This window comes from Puma concolor, chromosome B2 (assembly GCF_028749965.1).
Source record: "Puma concolor isolate L17-30 chromosome B2, mPumCon1.1.hap2, whole genome shotgun sequence".
Lineage (NCBI taxonomy): Eukaryota > Metazoa > Chordata > Mammalia > Carnivora > Felidae > Puma > Puma concolor.
Window position 1 is genome coordinate 15,720,147 of NC_141671.1, and position 19,731 is coordinate 15,739,877.

The following is a 19,731-nucleotide window of genomic DNA, read 5'->3' on the forward strand; positions in this document are numbered from 1 at the left end:
CAGACTTCTCCTTTACCAGAATGCTAACGACCTCCCTCCTCCCTCTTCCTCCACTTTGCCTTTTGCCAGAGGCTGAGCTCTGTTTCTTTGCCCGTGTTTAATCCCCTCCACCGTGCCCGTAAGCTGGTCTGTTACTGCATTACTGACAATAAATGTGCTGTTGTAGGAAGGCTGGTATTTGTGTTATTTATCAAGGTAGGTTTAGGGGATTCACTTGATAATTAGAGGAGGTTGATTTTTCTAGTGGAGCTGAGACGATGCAATTCTTTTGCACGGACTATGAAACTGAAGACAAGTCTAAATTCAAATATCTTCTCCAGAGAGGCCGGTGTCTCTCTCTGTGGGACCTGTCAGTTCCGTGTGCCGCGTTTCATTAAAAAAAATGTTTTTTAATGTTTATTTATTATTGAGTGACAGAGGGAGACAGAGCGTGAGCAGGGGAGGGGCAGAGAGAGAGGGAGACACAGAATCTGAAACAGGCTCCAGGCTCCGAGCTGTCAGCACAGAGCCCCACACGGGGCTCAAACTCACAAACTGTGAGATCATGACCCGAGCCGAAGTCTGATGCTTAACCGACTGAGCCACCCAGGCGCCCCTGCCGCGTTTCATTTTGAAGAGATCGTGTCATTTGCAGTGATCTCAGATTTGCTGTTTCCCCCACAGCTTTTCACCCAAACCCTCACCAGCTCAGAAATCGGGGCAAAGCCCCCATGTGTGCTGTGGCAACAGGAGTGTGTGAGGACACAGGGAGAGCAAATTTCTGTGTTGGTGCTCACGGACCTGCGGAGCTGGAGACTGCCTCAGAATACAGAAAGAAACTTGGGCCCCGAGTGGTTTTAGGGTGCTTGCCTGAGGTCACAGCTAGTTTGGAACAGAAATGGTCAGTAAGATAAGTCTGATAATTTCCATGACACCATGGCCTTAGTCACTTTTCCATGAACAAGAGCAAACCATTTGAACCCAGGGATGGACAGTGCGGGCACTGGGGTGCATACAGATTCTTACCCTTTCACCTCCCTGCCCGATGAGCTCACATCAAACATGTTTGTACCCCATTTTGCTCCTCATTATTTAAAAAAAATTAAAAAAAAATTTTTTTAACGTTTATTTATTTTTGAGACAGAAAGAGACAGAGCATGAACGGGGGAGGGGCAGAGAGAGAGGGAGACACAGAATCTGAAACAGGCTCCAGGCTCTGAGCAGTCAGCACAGAGCCTGACGTGGGGCTTGAACTCATGGACCGCGAGATCATGGCCTGAGCCGAAGTCGGATGCTTAACCGACTGAGCCAGCCAGGAGCCCCCCAAAAAATTTTTTTTAAGTTTATTTATTTTGAGAGAGATGGAGATGGCACAAGTCGGGGGAGGGGCGGAGAGAGGGAGAGAGAGAGTCCCAAGCAGGCTCCACGCTGCCAGTGCAGAGCCCAGTGCGGGGCTGGAACTCATAAAACCCCAAGATCATGACACGCATCTGGGCACAGCACTACCTACCCCTAGCTAGTAGGGAGGGCTGGGGGAGGCGAGCTTAATGTTAAATGCTCAGGATATCGTGAAATTATATCAGCCTGGGCAGATGTGAATCGTGGAATGAGTTCTCTGCCGAGGTCTGATTACTTGTAGATTAGCAGATGAGATAATCAGTGTGTCTGGATACCCAGGTAGTTGCAGTGGTTCCTGCCTATCCAGTGGGGAGGAACACTAGGGAAGAGAAGTGAGTGGAGAATGTACGGAGGGCGGGACAGACACACACGGGACGGACACACACCAGGCAAAGCTGAAGCACTGAAAGATAACAACATAAGCACTTCTTTTAAAGTATTAGAGGGCTCTGCGTTTCTCAAAATGGGCTACGGATGTTTGGATCGTAACCCGAGTGCTGTTTACATTGAAAGCTGTTCTCTGATTTAATAGGAAACATATCTGGTTTTGATTTCTGCAAACATTTGTTAGCAAAATGGCTGCCAGGAGACCCAGCCAGCCCTGGAAGGGGAGAGCGTCTGAGCTCTTGCTTTTCTAGAAGGGAGAGGTGCTGTCCAGGGGCAGGGCTCTGAGCCCGGTCGTCTGCAGATTGACGGATTATAGTCCAGGTGGGCACGGTTCACAAAGAGCTCACATTAACCCTTAAGTTGGCTGCAGGGAGACCTGGGCAGCCTGCGATGGCAGAACTAGTCTCGCTTGGCGTTCCTGTAACAATTATTATCGACTGGCGGGGCCTAATGTTAATTGCAGCAGGGAGGGCTGCAGAGATCAGCAGTTGCCATCCCAGGCTCTGGAATTAGAGAGACCTGGGTCCAGATCCTCCCTCCTCCACGTACTTGCCTTAGCGCAGGGCTTTTCGATCTTGACTGCACCCTAGAGTCACCCAGGTTGATTTTAAAGCTCTGGGTGCCCAGGCTACACCCTAGAGCAAGCCTATAAGAATCTCTGGGGGTGGAACACAGGCACGGGTATTTTTTTTTTAAAGAATTCGTCTTCTCCCTTCACAGTGGATAACCACGCTGAGAACGACTGTTGATGGAAGACCATGGAGTTTAGGAGTTCGGTAGCTGTGTTCCCTCATCTGTCAAATGGGGATGATATTTTCTAACATAGATGGTCCCTGTGAAGGTAGAAGGAGGTATTATGTGCCAGGTGCTTAGTGCAGGGCCCAGCACATAGTAAGTGCTCAATAAACGGCACCCAACTTTACAAGCTCAGCTTCTTTACGTGCAAAAGAAGCAAACTAACAAAACCCTCCTGAAATGCAGAACTGGTGTTATTTCTCGGGTCCAAGGCTCTGGATAAGAGTTGGTGCATTGGAGACAGACAGACTGACAGCCTCCGAGCCTGCAGCTGTGCTGTAGAGGAGAGCTGGGCATCAGAGCCCCTTCTGGGTCAGGCCCACACGGGGCAGTGGTGCTGATGTTGTCTGACTTTCTCAGACTTGTCGGCACGCCCAAATCCATTTGAAATCTCAGGGATTCGTCATCACCATTTTTTAAATTTTCAATTGTTTATTCTTTGACCCTCCCTCTCATTTGCCTCGGCATTACAATAGCTGCTTAAAACTCGAGCCTGTCGCAGTGTTTGACAAGGGGGCAGTCTCCAGAGAATCAAATGGGAGTGAAGGTTGAATAGTATGTCTCTACCCTCCTACCCAGCACATCTGGAACAGTTAAGTCCCGAGGGCTGTGACTGCAGGGAGGATGTCTCCAGAAGTCAAGAATGCAAATGGGCCCCTGTTTCTGTGATTTTACTCCGCCTCTGGAATATTAGTAGGTGTCTGTATCGCCCTCTTAAACATCAATTAGAAAAAATTCACGCGTCGTGTCTGGGTTAACAATTCTCTTGGAACATGATCAGCTAGGACCCTCACCGGCGTACCGGCTGTGACACAGGTTCGCTGGTTCGGGGGGTTTTCCTGACACCTGCTTGGGGCCAGATGTTCACCCCTGTGCCGGGCCGCGTTTGGGACAGTGCAAAAGGTCATGAGAACATGCGGCGTGGATGAAGTCCTGACCTCAGGAGGTCTGGGTTAGGATCCTAGGTCAGGACTTGGCCACTGAACCTCAGTTTTTCTTCATTTGTAAAATGGGGACAATGGTGCCTATGTTGCAGGGTGGTCGGCGGTAAAGCTTAGAAATAATACAAATCATACGAATGTCAAGTCCATAAATGCTCAGCAACATAGATTAATATATGAATGTTATATGTAATATGTGCAAAATATGTCATGTATAATGTTATATAATTAATATTAATGTCTTTTCTGGGGAGGGACGGATCATCGTGTCTTAAAATTAAACCTTGTCTCTGTTCGTGTTTGGGAAGGCAAAATTTTATGTTCATAGACGGCACCGTATTTTCTCAGGCTTGGGAACCGGTCATGGCCTACAAGATCTGTTAAGAGTCTGTATGATTATAAGTGATTTTCTTTGTAAAGAAGATAATTTGCATCCTCGGTTCCTCAACGTTTTCATTGCTCTTGCCTTCCCCGTCGAAATAACTGTCTCTTCTGCTCCTTCGTACATAAACGCGCCGTGCCCAGCTTCTTTATTCTAGGTTTCACTAGGATGGGTGCGTCGGTGGATGGAGGTGGGGGTGAGGGGGGCATCCAGACTAGGTCTACAGAATCACGCATTGGAGTAGAGGTGAAGGCTTATTGACTCACCACATGCCCTTTGAGGCTTTCAGAGTTCTCTGTACATAGGATGACTCACCCCTTTGATCACGTCACGTTGTCACTCGGCATTTAAGGATCTTCGCTATTAAGCTAAACCGATGAGATGACGCACGGAACAGCATCCACAGAAGGCTCAGCACGTGGTTTGCGTGGCTTGGGGGTCTCTCTGTCTCCACATGTATGTGTTTTCTTCCTCCTCTTCCTCTCATGCATCTTAAACATCGATAACCCTGGAGCCCAGCCCAGCACAGACGTAATGGATTTTTGTTGAATGAAGGGGAGGGGGAGTGTCTTTTCTTCCCCAGATTCAAGTGCACCAGCAATTGATCCTGTCCAGGGTGCAGCGGCTTGTCACCAGACGCAAGCAGGGACTGCCAAAGGTCGTGATCAGTATTTTAGCCTGTGGGGTATTCCCTGCCGTACATCCACCTGTTATGTGATAGCTGGGGAGTCTGTTGTGTTCAGCGAGCCGACTGAGAGAGATCAGGACTAAAAGGGCATCTGTACTTTTAACGTTTATTTGTTTTCGAGAGAGAGAGAGAGAGACAGAGTGTGAACAGAGGAGGGGCAGAGAGAGAGAGAAAGGGACACGCAGAATCCGAAGCAGGCTCCAGGCTCCGAGCTGTCAGCACAGAGCCTGACGCGGGGCTCGAATTCTTGAACTGCGAGATCATGACCTGAGCCGAAGTCGGATGTTTAACCGAGCCACTGAGCCACCCAGGCACCTAAGGCCATTAGCAAACGTCCCTAGGAAGGACGTTTTCAAAGCTAAACCTTCAGTGGGGCTTGGTGTCTCATTGTGGGAACTCAAAAGTGGATTAAGGTCAAGGGAGAAGTAGCAGAAATCCAACTTTCTTGCATTTTCTTGTTTTTTTTTTTTTTTTTTCCTAAACCCCTGGCTCTGAGGCTGGAACTCTTTAACGCTGCCTTCACTGAGACCCATTGCCTTTGGGTCGAGCTCCCCCTTTCTCTCATACCTCACTCATGAGAGCACCTTTTTGGCTTTGAAAGTGATTTTAGGAGGAAAGCAAAAAGCCCTCCTGGCAAGGCAGACCTGTTACTTGGCCACAAGACATCCAGGGCCACTGAGGCTCATGCTGTTGGACCTCCAGCCAAGCCCAGTGTCTGGCCCCAGATACAGTTCTGTGTTGAGCTTTTGCATGAACGCAGTGCCTTTGAGTGAATGTCACCTTAAATGACCCTGCTTTGTATTTCTCAGGCTAGCCAAGCCTTTTACGGGAGAAACCTGATAGCCCGTCAATATTTTCCTGATTTATAGATGGAGAAAATAAAGCCGTGCAGTGATTGAATACATGCCCAACAATGCAGCAATAGCAACGTTCAAGTCACACCTACCCTTCACCCCTGCAATTCCCTTCACGTCTGGGGATTCGTTTACCTATTTTGGCACAACTGGTTATTACAGCCTGAGTTATAAAGTTGAATAACTGGAAACATCCTAAGTGTATATGTGTAGGGGAATGGGTTGTGTGAATTGTGCTATATTAATACGATATAATATACAGCAAGTAGAACCAGAATTCAGATACATATCCACGGATATGGAAAGATCTCCCAAGATTTTAGGTGAAAAGTGAAGGTGTGAAATAGCATGTATAGCATGCTCCCATTTAGGTTAATTATTTTAAAAAGATAAATATTCTAGGAGGCTATACAAGCAACTGTTCATAATCGTTTGGGGAAGAGACAGGGATCGGTGAGGGAAAACTTATTTTCATTTTATACCCTGTAGTGTCAGATTTGTTTTATTTTTTTTAACGTCCCTATTTTGTTTTCATTTTAAAATTAAATTTTGTTTGAGGCGCCTGGGTGGCTCAGTCGGTCAAGCATCCCACTTCGGCTCAGGTCACGATCTCACGTTCTGCCAGTTCGAGCCCTGCGTCAGGCTCCGTGCTGACAGCTCAGAGCCTGGAGCCTGCTTTGGATTCTGTCTCCTTCTCTCTCTGCCCCTTCCTCACTCTCTCTCTCTCTCTCTCTCTCTCTCTCTCTCTCAAAAATAAATAAACATTAAAAATAATTTTTGTTTACTTCCAAAATTTAATTTTTCAACACTTGTTTCATTTGTGTGTGTGTGTGTATTTTTTTTTGTACAGGAAGTACATGTGTGTGATTCAAATTTCAAACGTTCCAAAGAATAAACCACGAACTGTTAATCTCCCTCTCTCTCCACCCCATGGAGAGGCTTGCATGATCAGGCAAGGGAGGGGCAGAGAGAGGGGGAGAAAATCACAAGCAGACTCCATGCTCAGCCTGGAGCCTGACGTGGGGGTCGATCTCACAAACCGTGAGATCATGGCCTGAGCCGAAATCAAGAGTTGGACACTTAACTGACCAAGCCACCCAGGCGCCCCTGATATTAGCATTCTAATCACACAGGGAAACATGAACACAAGCTGACATCCTCTCTGTCATACTCTCCACTGCCCAACTACTATATTTATAATACTGGGTTTTTAGAAGAAAACTAGTTGGGGAAGACACTAAATTTTTCTCAGCCTGTTAACCATGGATAAAAGGCAAGAGTTGAGAATCCCAGGCTAGCCCGTTTCTGAGGGCCTGCCCTTTGTCCACAGGAAGGACAATGAACCCCTGTTGTGAACACCCGTTGTTGAGTTTGGACCGAGTCTGAGTCCTAGGCAAGGCATGTGGCGGGTACCAGCCAGTACAGAGATAGCTCAGCAGTCTAACAACTGCTTGGTGTGCTGGAGGCACCTGGGCAGACCCATCCGGAGATGTGGTACCCAAGACAGTCGCAGGCTTTGCTCTCTTGGAGATTATTGGTCTAGTGGAGGAAAGCACACAGTCGGTTATTTAATTACAGTTATAGTATGAGACGTGACAAGAAACAAGAGCATACACTAGGGGTCTGGGGAAGGCCATTAGCAAAGCAAGCCTTGTTGGCAAGGAGAGGATGGGTAGGAGGGTGGAGAATGGGGAGCAAGCAGCATTCTAGGTGGAGGGAACAGCAGGTGCCAAGGCTTCACGCGATAACTTTCTCACGATATGCAAGCAAAGGATGTAGAGAACCACAGCCATCATTTTTTTTTTTTTTAATGTTTATTCCTTTTTGAGAGAGTGTGTGGGCAGGAGAGGGGCAGAGAGAGAGAGAGAGAGAGAGAGAAAGAATATCCCAAGCAGGCTCTGTGCTGCCAGCACAGAGCCCAACGCGGGGCTCGAACTCACGAACCGTGAGATCGTGGCCTGAGCTGAAATCAAGAGTCGGATACTCAACCAACTGAGCTGCCCAGGTGCCCCGACAACCATCATTTCTTACAAATCAAAGATACTTTCCTCTAGAGTTCTCTGTTCCTCTGTGCTTGAGTTTAGTTGCTTGATTTTTTTTTTATTGGCACCCCCTTCTCAGGTAGGTAAGCTAGAGGTTGACAGACTCCCAGCTTCTTACAAGAAGGGTCTTGTAAGAGAGGGTAACAAGTACAGCACACAGCCTGTGTCCGAAGATACCCACGAGAGAAAATTCTAGAAAGGAGCAGCTCTGAGGTTGCCCTGGCAGTGTTGGGTTGGGGAACCCATGCCTCTCAGGACTGTGTGAGTTTGTGGCGTGACCTTTGCTGCCACAGGTAGCCTGTCAGTTGAAGTGCCTCAGACATTGGCTGAGCGTGTGGCAAATTCTCTAGGCCTCTGGCTTTCTAGCCACATTTGTCTTGCTGTTTGGTTTTTTTTTTCCCCCTGGTGTTTCTGCAGCACATTGACCCCCATCCTGTTCTCCCAAGAACCCACTGTGCCTCCTCCGACCCCCTGTTCAAGGAAGGCCTTCCCTGCTCCACCTGCTTGGCTGCTTCTTACTGGACTTTGGAGCTGTGGCTCTGACATGGCTTCCCTGGGGGACATCGACTCCTTCCTCGTGTCCTTCAAGCCTGAGCCCCGAGTCGGGCGCTGAACTCCTGGGTTTGCCATGCTGTGAAGCCGTCTGTCTGTGACTTTGAGGCTCTCCCAGGACATGATGCTTCGCAGGTCTCTGCTTACTTTCTCTTGGTATTTAAGGACTTGGCGAGGCCGTTCAAGGAGGCTCCGCAAATGTTTCTTTTCTTTTTTTCTTTTTTTTCAATATTTTTTATTATTATTTTTTTTATTTTTGAGAAAGAGAGAGCGTGAGCAGGGGAGGGGCGGAGAGAGACGGAAACACAGAATCCGAAGCAGGCTCCAGGCTCTGAGCTGTCAGCACGGAGCCTGACGTGGGGCTCGAACTCGCGAACCTCGAGATCATGACCTGAGCCGAAGGCGGCCGCCTAACCGGCCGAGCCGCCCGGGTGCCCTGCTGAAAATGTTTTTTGAACAAATGGTCTGCAGACAACACCTTTAGGAACTGGATCAGGGTGATGCTGTATGGACTGAGCCTCCCATCAAGCTTGAAAGGAGGGATCTGTTCTCTGCTGATCCTCGTGGCAGAGTGGGAGGAAGCCACAGGCAGCTGGGTGAAGGCAGGGGAAACTCACCGAGGAGACAGAATGTGATGAGAGGTGGGTGGAGGGGGAGAGAAAGAGTGGACACCATCTGGAGGACCCTTGTGGCCTTCTCCCCACCACTGGACTCCCTCCTGCAGGTCAACCCGGTTCCCAGGGGGGAGACTTTGCCCCCCAGGGAACATCTGGCCATGTCTGCAGGTAAATTTGGTTGTCCCAGCTAAGGAGGTTCTATCAGCATCTAGTGAGTAGAAACCAGGGATGCCGCTGTGAATATCCCACAGGGCGGGGCAGTCACCCCCCGCCCCCAACAAAGAATGAGCCCGTGCAAAATGTCCCTCGTGCTGCTGTTGAGAAACCCTGTTGTAAGCAGACCGTGGCCTAGTCACATGCTGATGAACAGACCAGGGCTGGGTGAGTAAATGGTCATATTTCTAATTAACTTGCACACATGACCGGTGACCATTGACAGGAAGTGTTTTATGACCAGGGATCCTCAGAGGAAGTGGGTCGGGGGCTCTCTGCTGCTTTGTTCATTGACGTCTTCTGCCTTCTCTCAGGACCCAGCTTCAGTGGGCTCCTCTGTCAGGGCTTGAGACGGGAAGATAGGCAGGAGATAGAGGCTGCACAATCCTCTGTGCTGCCCGCTCCCAGAATAGCCCTAGCGGCTGGCTGTGATCGTGCACAGGCCGTTGGCAGGTGTGGAGCTGTAAGAGGAACCATGTGTCCCGAGGAGAGGAAGGTGCCGTGGACTGAGTGTTGTATCCCCCCCACTCCCAGATTCTTACCTGGAAGCCCTAACCCCCATTGTGATGGTCTTTGGAGGTGGGGCCTCGGGGAAATAAGTAGGTTTCGATGAGGTCATGAGGATGGTGGGGCCGCCATGATGGGATTAGTGCCCTTCTAAGGAGAGTCACCAGAGGGATGATCTCTCTCCCCCATTTGAGGGTATAGGAGAAGGTGGCCGTCTCCACACCAGGAAGAGGCTCCCGCCGGGAACCGATCATGCTGATCTCAGACTCCCAGCCTCCGGAACTGTGAGCAGAAATGTCTGCTGTTGAAGCCCCACAGCCTGAAGCCCTACGGCAGCCTGAGCGGGCCAAGACAGAGGTGAAGGGACCAGATGGGGAAACTTCCCTCAAGTTTCACTTTGAAAGAAGTATCAGAGTAGACGTAGAAATAGGAGCTCCCCCTTCTCTTGGCTTCCTAAGAGTCTTATCACTCTGGAAAGTCATCTGGCCAAGACGAAATCTGGTCGCCAGTTGGGGCCGTGGCTGTCTTTTGTTCCTTGACTGATCTGTACCTTTGCACCTGTAGCTTCTTGTGTTGACATCGGGCTGCTCAGGGTGGGTTCTGAAGCTACCTGGTGTGCAGAGGGACAGGCTGGGGCTGAGTCAGTGATGAGGGAGAAGGCCCCCAACAGAGGAGAACGAGGATGTCAGCAGGGAGACATGACCTTCGTATTGATGTTTGTGAATGTCAAGAGTGGAGACAGTGGCTTTTTCTGTGAAATGTGCCATTGGGTGCACAGGCTGCAAACATCAATGGTTTCTGCCAAGCTTTGGGTTTTGAGGTTGGCTCCTTCAGGGATGCTGGGAAAATGGGATAAATAGTATATTAATATGCCCAGCATAGTACTAGGCGCAGTAAATGTTTATAGAGTAAATAAGTGAATAAATGAATAGAAAAATGTGTGAATACATGTAAGTTTCCCTTGTACCGATGGTCTAGTTCAATGTTTCCCAAACTTTTTTAAAAAATTTTTTCCCGTTTTTATTTTTTTTAATTATTTTTTTAATATGAAATTTATTGTCAAATTGGTTTCTATACAACACCCAGTTCTCATCCCAACAGGTGCCCTCCTCAATGCCCATCACCCACTTCCCCCTCCTAATTTTTTTAATGTTTATTTATTTTTGAGAGAGAGAGCAGAGAGAGAGGGAGACACAGAATCTGAAGCAAGCTCCAGGCTCTGAGCTGTCAGTACAGAACCCAATGTGGGGCTCGAACTCATGAACCGCAAGATCATGACCTGAGCTGAAGTCGGACACTTAACTGACTGAGCTACCCAGGTGCCCCTAATGTTTCCCAAACTTTTTTAACATGATCCATAGTGAGAGATAACGTATGTTTTATATTGCAACCCACTGACTGATTCTGCTTCTCTGTTGCTGCGTAATGAGCTATCCCAAATCTTAGTGGCTTGGAACAATACCAGCCATATATTTAGGTCTTAGGTCTGTAATTTGGGCAGGGTTGGTAGGGACAGCTCCTCTCTGCTCCACGCTCCATCGTCTGGGTAGCTCTAAAGAGGGCAAGAGGCTAGAATCACTCGAAGGCTCACTCATTTGTCTGGTTGTTGACACTGGCTCTTCTCTGGGACCTCAGCCTGGATGGTTGGCAGAAACTACCTGCGTGGGGCTTGGCCTTCCTCGTAGCATGGTGGCTGGATTCTGTAAGAGAGCATCCTGAGAGAAAGCAGCAGTCTTCTGGAAGCTGCATCACCTTTTATTATTACTGACCCTTCAAAGTCACATTGTGTCACTTCTGCTTTTTTTTTTTTTCTTTCTTCCCATTGTGCCAGTTACAAAGACCCACCTAAATTCAAGAGGAGAGCCATAGATTCTAATTCTTCATCCGGAAGTGGCAAGGTTCTAGAATATGTGAGACTAGAAGTAACGTGATCACATTCAAAAAATAGTTTGCCAAACCAATATTTCCACACCAGCATATTTGTACAATAACATATGTTACATACGTATAAATAACACATAATATGTACGATATTCATATTACATATGTTATAAAATATATAAATATAGAACATATAAAAGAAGTTTTGCAGGGTAATACTTCCTTTATTCCATGCATTACACTCTATTTTCTGTTCTGTTCTTTTTTTTTTTTTTTAACGTTTATTTATTTTTGAAGGAGAGAGAAACAGAGCATGGGCGGGGGAGGAACCGGGGGTGGGGGGACACAGAATCCGAAGCAGGCTCCAGGCTCTGAGCTGTCAGCACAGAACCTGACGCGGGGCTCGAACTCACGAACCGTGTGATCATGACCTGAGCCAAAGTCAGACTCACTGAGCCACGCAGGCTCCCCAACACGGTACTTTTTAAGCAGACCAGAAGGCAAGGCAGGAAGTTGATCAGAGCGGCTGAATGATCAGAAAGTTCTCTGCCCCTGACGGAAGGTCACAGGCGGGAAGCATGGAAGGGCGGTGCGGGGGCGTAGGTGATCCCTTCCCCCGCCCCAGCGGGGCACGGGCTGGCGGACTCCCTCAGAGAAAGTTCCCTGTGCTTCCGTTGGAGACATTGCTGAGACACCTCAGCCTCACGATGTGAACCCTTGAACCTTTTTTCTTCTTAAACTTGAGGCCGTCTTTCACATGCTGGGTGTCCAAGGTGGTGGAAATGAGCAGCCGACGCAGTCACCCTGGGTGCCCGAGCTGAGAAGGGGACCGGAAAATGGAGACGTCAAGTGTGTGTCTTCACAGGCTGCCGCGGGGCTTTGGGTGGCACTTCCCCCAGCCTCCACGTGCACGCCCTCCTCACTTCCTCTCCAGCGCCCCGTTTTCATGGGGCTCAGCGACTGGTGGCACCCTGGACCCAGCCCAGCTCATGTTTAGTCAGAAGAGGCACTGGGACCAGTGCAAGGGAAGTTCATGTGGTTGGGACCCAGCCTTCTCCACACACTGCACGTGGGCTGGTTTTCCTTTTGTTTTCTTCATTTTAAGTTTATTTATTTTGAGAGAGAGAGAGCGCCCATGCGAGCAGGGGAGGGGCAGAGAGAGAGAGAGAGAGAGAGAGAGACCCAGGCAGGCTCCACACATCAGCGCAGAGCCCCACACGGAGCTCGAACTCACGAACTGTGAGATCATGGCCTGAGCCTAAATCACGAGTCGCAGGCTCAACTGACTGAGCCTCCCCGGCGTCCTCCCCAACCCCCTTTTATTTTCTAATGCCACGAAGGAAAGGGAATGTGGAATTCAGAGATGTTTGGGAGGAAAAAGTCACTGGTTCCCACCTGGACTTTCCCAGCCCCGAGATGCTCAGACACCCCAGGCCTGCGTGTCTTTGAATGTTGACTGTGTTGCTGTCGCTGGGCGTGCCGTCAGGACTCTGTGCTCTGCCCGGCTCCGAGCTGCTTGAAAAGGGAGCAGTCAGCAGCCTGCCATCAGGGACTGGTCGGTTTTCTCTCTTGGCAAGATTGGCCTCAAAGTTTGGTAGTCCCATCCCGTGCTTGGTGGCCTCAGGGTCAGGAGGCTCAGTCTGATGTCCTGGGGCACGCTAACGATGGAGAGGTGCCCAGCAGGCCGCCCCCCGCCCCCCGGGCCTCTCAGATGTGCACAGACCGAGGGAGCTCCCGGCATAGCAGATGCTGGCACAGACTTTCCTTCCTTACCAACTGCAGTCGGGCATTTGTGAAACGTGGGTGCGTCAGACTTCAGTGAACCGAGTGTCCCAAAAGCATCAGGGAAGTTTTCTGTAAGCGGTCCTTGCAAAAAAAAAAAAAAAATCGTGTTTTGAACTCTTTATGGTTTGCTCGCCTCTGCTACCTCCCTCGAGTCTCTCCTTTTGTCCATTTGGATTCTTGCACAGTTTCTGGATTTTTCCGAAAGGCCAGCCGTCCTGCACACACATTCTCGCTTGCAGGGGCTTGATTTGTGTGCGAAGACACGTGGCCCTGGGTTCTGGGCAGACTCTGCATGACCTTGAGAATGTAATTTCCAGACGACTGAGTCAGACTGGAAAAACTCAGCATGCTGGGGGCCTCTGCTACCTCTGGTTCATTCTGCGGGTTCCCACAGAACCACACCGGGGCCGTTTCCAGCTTCCTGTGTTTTCTGAAAATGCTTTTCCGTAGTCTTGCTCATCACAACAACCACAGAAGAAATGCCGTCCTATTCCTGCTTCATGGAGGAGAAAACTGAGGCCCAGAGACGTTAAATAACCTGCCCCAAGACACAGGAAATGAGAGGAGCCGAGACTCGAACCCCAAGCTTCTGGCACCAGGGCTGTGTTCTCTCCCCAGTGGACTCTCCCAGCCATTCATTCCCAAAGCAGGAGAGCCCTGCAAAGAGCCTGTGTCATTTGGCAACGGGCTCTCTGTCCTCTGCTGCTTGGCTCCCAGTCCCATCCTGCTTGCAGGGTACCGGGTCGTCCCTTGCTGGAGGGAGTCCCTGCCTCACCCATCCACCCTGACCTGTGCTTCTCGGTCCCCAGGGGTGTCGTTCCCTCTGCTTGCCTCCGGGCCCTTGCGGCTGCCCGCTCCCTGGTGCCTGCAAAATGAGAGCAGCGCATTCAGTCGGCATCCCAGGGAACAGAAGTATCACATCTGCAGGTCAGGAGTTTTCTTTGCACGTAAAGAAGCTGAGCTAGGGAGGTAGGGTGTCGTGTACTGAGCTACTTACGGAATGACCTTGGCCTCGCAGCCTGAGCGCCCTCAGCATCCTCCCCTGTATGGGAGAGTGGGCTTAGCTGTACTCTCAGGGCGACACGTGACCCTTCTAGAGGGCAGCTAGCCCAGTGCTTTGCACACAGCAGGTGCTCAATAAATGGACCGGTCCTGTTTTCTCAGGAGTGTCCTTGTCAGCATTACTGCATATGAATTTCAGCTGTCATTAGGAGTCTGTCTCACTCGAATGCTGGAGCAAGGGGGTCTGGTGCTTATGTTGCTTTTTGCCTGCCAGGCATTTCGCTGGGCACTTTGGATGTGTCCTCAAACGTAATGCTGTCTGGGGTTTCTGCCTGTTGATTTCTTTTGGAAGTGAAGCAGACTGTCACCTACTTGGGTGGCAAGAAAGTTTTGAGTAAACCAGCTGTAAGGGGTGCAGCACTTTGTGGGTGCCACGTTCATTCCCACACATGCTTTCCCTCCTGGAAGAATCCGCGTTTCAAGCAGCATCGGATGTTGAAGAAACCACCAATTAAGGCAAGGTGGTGGGGGGGTAGGGGTGCGCCTGGCCGGCTCAGTCAGGGCACGCGATGCTTGATCTCAGGGTTGTGCGTTCGAGCCCCATGTGGGGTGCAGAGATTACTTAAATAAATACAACTTAGTAAAGAAAAGTAAGGAAAAGAAAAGCAAGGTGGATTTAAAATACTTCCTGGGGTGAAATCGCTAGTCATTCGTGTTCACAGTCTACTCTGCTAGCTGGCTTTCTAAAATAGAAATTATCTCAATCGAAAGGAACGTGGGTTTCCTTTTTCTTTCTCTCTTCTTCTCATCTGCCTGAAACAGTGACTCACTTGCCAAGGGTCCAAGTGTGGACATGCGCTAAGCATCTCCGCTCTGCTCTTTGGGAGCGTCTGCCCCTGTCCTGGGGAGGTGTTAGTGAGACTAACTCGTGGTTAGTGGGGGGGGGGGGGGAGTGGAGGGAGGGATTTACTGGGGAAGGAATAGAGAGTCTGTGCTGTAGCATCTTGGGGGCACCCAGCATCCCTTGAGGAACCCCAGTGCCCTTCTCTGCAGGGGGGCCTGTCTCTCCAGTCCCTTCCGGCCGTACCGGAATACCACAGCTATGGTAGCACTTGGGGTTTTCACGGCGTCATACACCCTGAATCTTCTGGCTCTTTTTGTTGTCACTAGAATGCAAGGGTTGGATTGCAGCGTTCCCAGGAGAAGGGCATCATTAGCGGAAAAGGGAGGGCGATCCTGTGTATTGTGTATTTGCGTGTGCATGCGTTATTTGTGCGTCGTGTCTTCACATGTGTGTCTGTGTGAGTAGGTCTGCGTGTGCAAATGTGTTTGCACCTGGATGTACGTACAGAAGTGAAAAAGGGGAGGGGCCCCAGCCGTTCCCTGGGATCCCTTGGATGCGTTTCTCCTCAAAGGAGCTGCAGCTAGTAAGTTTGGATTTCGCCCCTGGCTGCTTCCCAGTTGCTGGGTCTGTTTGATTGACAGCCCTAGAGGGAGGCTCGGCATGCCCAGCAAACCCTTCTGCACTCTTCCAGGGACCCGCCTTAGACAGGAGGGGCGTCCAGCCCCTGTGACGTTCATCCTAGCCAAGTCCCAAAAAGTGAGAGACGCTAAAGATGCTGACTGAATTACAGAATGAGGTTTTTCTCCGCTGCCTCTCAGAGGAAAGGCTAGTAAAGATGAATAAAGCCGCAGTCAGGGGAGAGAAAACAGGTGTTGGGGGCGGCATGTGCCTTTTGTGCACTGGTCAAATACAGGGGGCTCGGGCTGGTGGAAAAAGATTTGATGGGGCTTTTTCTGACAATACCGGCAGATATCCAGTCTCCCACTGCAAGGTAATTCTTCAAGTATTTCTTTCGCTCAGATTTTGATATGCATGTGGCCACACCAATGGAGGGGGGGAGGGGAAGCTTAAGAAATTATTCATCATCTAGTATACCACATTTTCTGTAATTATTCACAACACAGGTTGTATATCTACCCCTTATTGAATACTCACTGTGTCCCAGGCACTGGGCTAAGAATTTTACACGCAAGGGGCGCCCGGGTGGCTCAGTCGGTTGAGCATCTGAGCCGACTTCGGCTCAGGTCATGATCTCACGGTTTGTGAGTTCGAGCCCTGCGTGGGGCTCTGTGCTGACAGCTCAGAGCCTGGAGCCTGCTTTGGATTCTGTGTCTCCCTCTCTTTGCCCCTCCCCCCACACACGTTCTCTGTCTCTGTCTCCCAAAAATAAATAAATGTTCAAAAAAAAATTTTTTTTTTAAAGAATTTTACACACAAAATAATTCTTATGTTCAGACGTTTAGGTTGTTGCCAGGTCTTTTTTCTAGTATAAATGTGCTTAGATGACTATCTTAGCATATAACTTTTTGCCTGATTTATGACATCCCGTGTGGAGTGGATTTCTCAGAGCACAGTTACTGGGCATGGAATTAAAAAAAAACACGCTTGGAACATGCTTCGTGCAGGTTTGCTTTGGAGCCAGCTTCTACTCCCACACAAAGGAGGAACGTGCCTGTGCCTACTTCTTCCTAAAGACTCTGAAAAATCAGTCCTTTGTCAAAGTAGAGGCATCAGCCAGCTGCCTAACCAGAAGTGCAGAGAGCTAAAAGGACTATCTAGTTTATTCTAGAGACTTAGAAGAAAGGACGCCGGGTCTTCTCCTGGGCGTCCCGCCGGGTCTTCTCCTGGGCGTCCATCCGATGTGAAGTTGGAAAGGAAAAACTCTGCCTTTATTCCCACGGAGTCGGGACGTTTTCAGGAGGGTTCTGGAGGCCATCCTGGTGTATGGCAGCTTTTATCTTTGCTCCTGCTTCTCTTCCACTGTTAACCTCCTTAGCATTCCACTCTCGAGTTTAGCGGTCTCTCGGAAGGAGACGGGAGGGGGTCTTCTCCTGAGGGTCAGGGCCACGCGTGGGCTCTGAGCGGGAGGAGAGCCGCTCCCTGGGGATTCCACTGCTGAGCCCTCCCCACCGGGTCTCTCTGCCTGGCTCCGTGTGGCATGTCCGAAGGCTTGGGTGAGGTGTCGCCTTTTAAAAATGGCGCCGATGCGGACAAATGGGAGAATATATATTTGGAAACAAGCCTGTGTATACAGAGAAGTCACGGGGGCCCGCCGGCCTTGGGTTTTCCCGTGAAAATCAAGTTTTCTTCCTCCAGACCAGGTTGAAAGGCATGGGCTCAGTTCCGCGCAAGCCAGCAGGTATGTTTTGGATGCCTTCTCTGTCCCAGCCGTTGTCACTGGGGACAGGGTAGCAAGCAGACCAAGCGCTGCCCGCACGGAGGTCACACACCTTCCTGTGGGGGCTGGTGTCCCCTAAGGGGATGATGGTGGCCCTGCAGAAAGCAGAGCAGGGGGAGGACCAAGAGTGATGGGGGCGGGGGGGGGGGCTGCTGGCCTCCTGGGGTCACGAGAGAAGGGCTCTCTGAAGATGTGCCAGCTGAGCAGAGAATGGAAGGAAGCGAGGGAGCGAGATGTGTGAATGTCTGGGGACATTCCCAGGGTGCATGTTGGAGGTGGAAACCACAGCAAGCACAAAACGGGAATGTGTTGGCGTGTTCCCGACAAAGAGGAGGCCGGTGGGCTGGGAGGGAACGAGGGACGGGGAGAGGGCCGAGGGGCCATGGTGTGGGGTTGTGTGGGAGGAGGGGCAGATCAAGGACTGCTCAGTAAGCCATGGTAAGGATTCGGGGCTTCTCTGTTCAGGGTGCCACCAAGCCATCGGAGGGTGGCTGGCAGGAGGGCAGTGTGATCTGATGTCTCACTTTGGTTTTTTCTTTTATGTTCGTTTATTAATTTTGAGAGAGAGAGAGAGAGAGAGAACTGGGGGAGGGACAGAGAGAGAGGGAGAGGGAGAATCCCAAGCAGGCTCTGCACTGACAACGCGGAGCCCCAAACGGTTCAATCTCATGAACCGTGAGAGCATGACCCAAACCAAAATCAACCGTCAGACGCTCAACCGACTGAGCCACCCAGGCGTCCCTGAGGTCCCGTTTTAAAACGTGGCGATCCAGGAGTGGCCCATTTGGTATCCTACGCTGTAGGGAGGCCAGGTGTCGTTTGCCATCACTCTGTCCCTTGGGAGTAGAGCTCTGGCCAGTAGAGTCCCGGGCAGCTCTCTGGCATCCTTCCCTCCCACAGGGCAAAGTAAGAGCTTTTAAAATAGCCTGTTTCCTTTTTTGGAATCTTGATCTCCAGGTTCCAATCACAGCCATCTCCTTTGGAAAGACACTCACTCCTTCAACTGGCACGAGTCTTTCTTTCTGCGTTCTTTCTTCAACAGGAAATGCAGGAGAGGTCCAACATGGCAGCCTGGCCTCGAGCAAAAGCCATCTGCTCCCTTTCCCCCCCATGCCAAGGCCTCTGCTGGATGGGAAATTAAGGGGAAAAAAACAAAATCAGGAACCACCTGCTGCAGCTCCCCAACGACACGGGCTGACCAGGAAACAGGGAACAGACACTTCGTCCGGAGGCATTTTGTTTTTGTTTTGTTTTTTGTTTTGTTTCGACTCTTGAAAATGTAAATCCAAGTCAGTTAACATACAGTGTGATGATTTCAGGAGTAGAACTCAGTGATTCATCACTTCCATATGATAGCGGGTGCTCATCACAACAAGTGCCCTCCTTAGGGCCCATCACCCATTCAGCCCACCCTCCCACCAGCACCCCGCCAGCAACCCTCAGTTTGTTCTCTGTATTTAACAGTCTCTTAGGGTTTGACTCCCTCTGTTTTTATCTTATTTTTGCTCCCCTTCCCCGATGTTCCTCTGTTGTGTTTCTTAAATTCCACTTATGAGTGAAATCATACGGTATTTGTCTTTCTCTGACTGCCTCCTTTGGCTTAGCATAATACCCTCTAGTTCCATCCACGTTGCTGCAAATGGCAAGATTTCGTTCTTTTTCATCGCCGAGTAATATTCCACATCTTCTTTGTCCATTCGTCAGTCGATGGACGTTTGGGCTTTTCCCATAATTTGACTGCTGTTGCTAAGGATGCATTTGAAATGTCTGTTGGCTTCTCTGCCTGTTTGACTTCCTTCTGGGGCTTTGTATTATCGATGATATCGGCAAAAGGGACTGAGAAACATTTCCCAGGATAACAGGAAGACTCTTGCTTGACCAGTGCTCAGAAGAACTTGGTTTTCATTCAGCCGGTGTCAGATGGTGGGACTACTTCTTAAGCTTTAACTGGAGTCTGAGCTTGACTTCCAAGATGCCTTTCTGCTTTAACATCTTACACCTCTAAGTAAGAATATAAGAAGAAATACAGCAGAGGTGACCGATCAAGCCACTCTTCTGGGCTTCCAGGAGAGAGATTCCTACAAGTGGTGGCCCAGGTCTGAATTCAGGGCAGGCTTCTCTGTGCCCCCCTTTAGGACATCCATATTCATTATTTTCAAGATATCAGAAGCTTCATGGCTTGAAGGGTGGGATAAGAAAATAAAACTTCTTCCATGCCGGGAGAATCATCCCCAACAGCTTCATATGTAGCCAAAGGACCTTGTCTCATCAGCCACGCGTCACCCAGGCTGTGTGTCTTGCTTGGATTTTTGCGTGGCTGGCTTCCAAAAACGACAGGCCTAAGCCAGGTCTGGGGCTGAATACCTTTCTTCTTGCCTACGAGCTACCCACGTTCTTCCAGGCAGAAGAGGATGGGAGCCCCAAGGCCTTCACCTTTAGAAAGCCCCTTCTCCCTCTTACCTTGTT

The 19,731-nt window shown here is 50.0% G+C and overlaps 1 protein-coding gene across 5 annotated transcripts in view; it reads left to right on the forward strand.

The window, feature by feature from the left end:
• Nucleotides 1-19,731, forward strand: part of GFOD1 (Gfo/Idh/MocA-like oxidoreductase domain containing 1) — a 120,234-nt gene that overhangs the window by 45,342 nt on the left and 55,161 nt on the right. The window contains exon 1 of one of the 5 annotated variants that reach the window (XM_086706257.1): nt 15,012-15,858. The exons of 3 other annotated variants lie outside the window; for them this stretch is intronic. Coding sequence is in view for 1 of the 2 variants with exons in the window: in XM_086706255.1 (XP_086562381.1) it covers nt 17,082-17,226 (145 nt within the window). In the remaining variant the exon portion in view is untranslated. Of the gene's footprint in view, nt 1-15,011; nt 15,859-16,702; nt 17,227-19,731 lie in introns of those variants that run through there. One more of the 5 variants, XM_086706255.1, reaches the window with a different exon arrangement.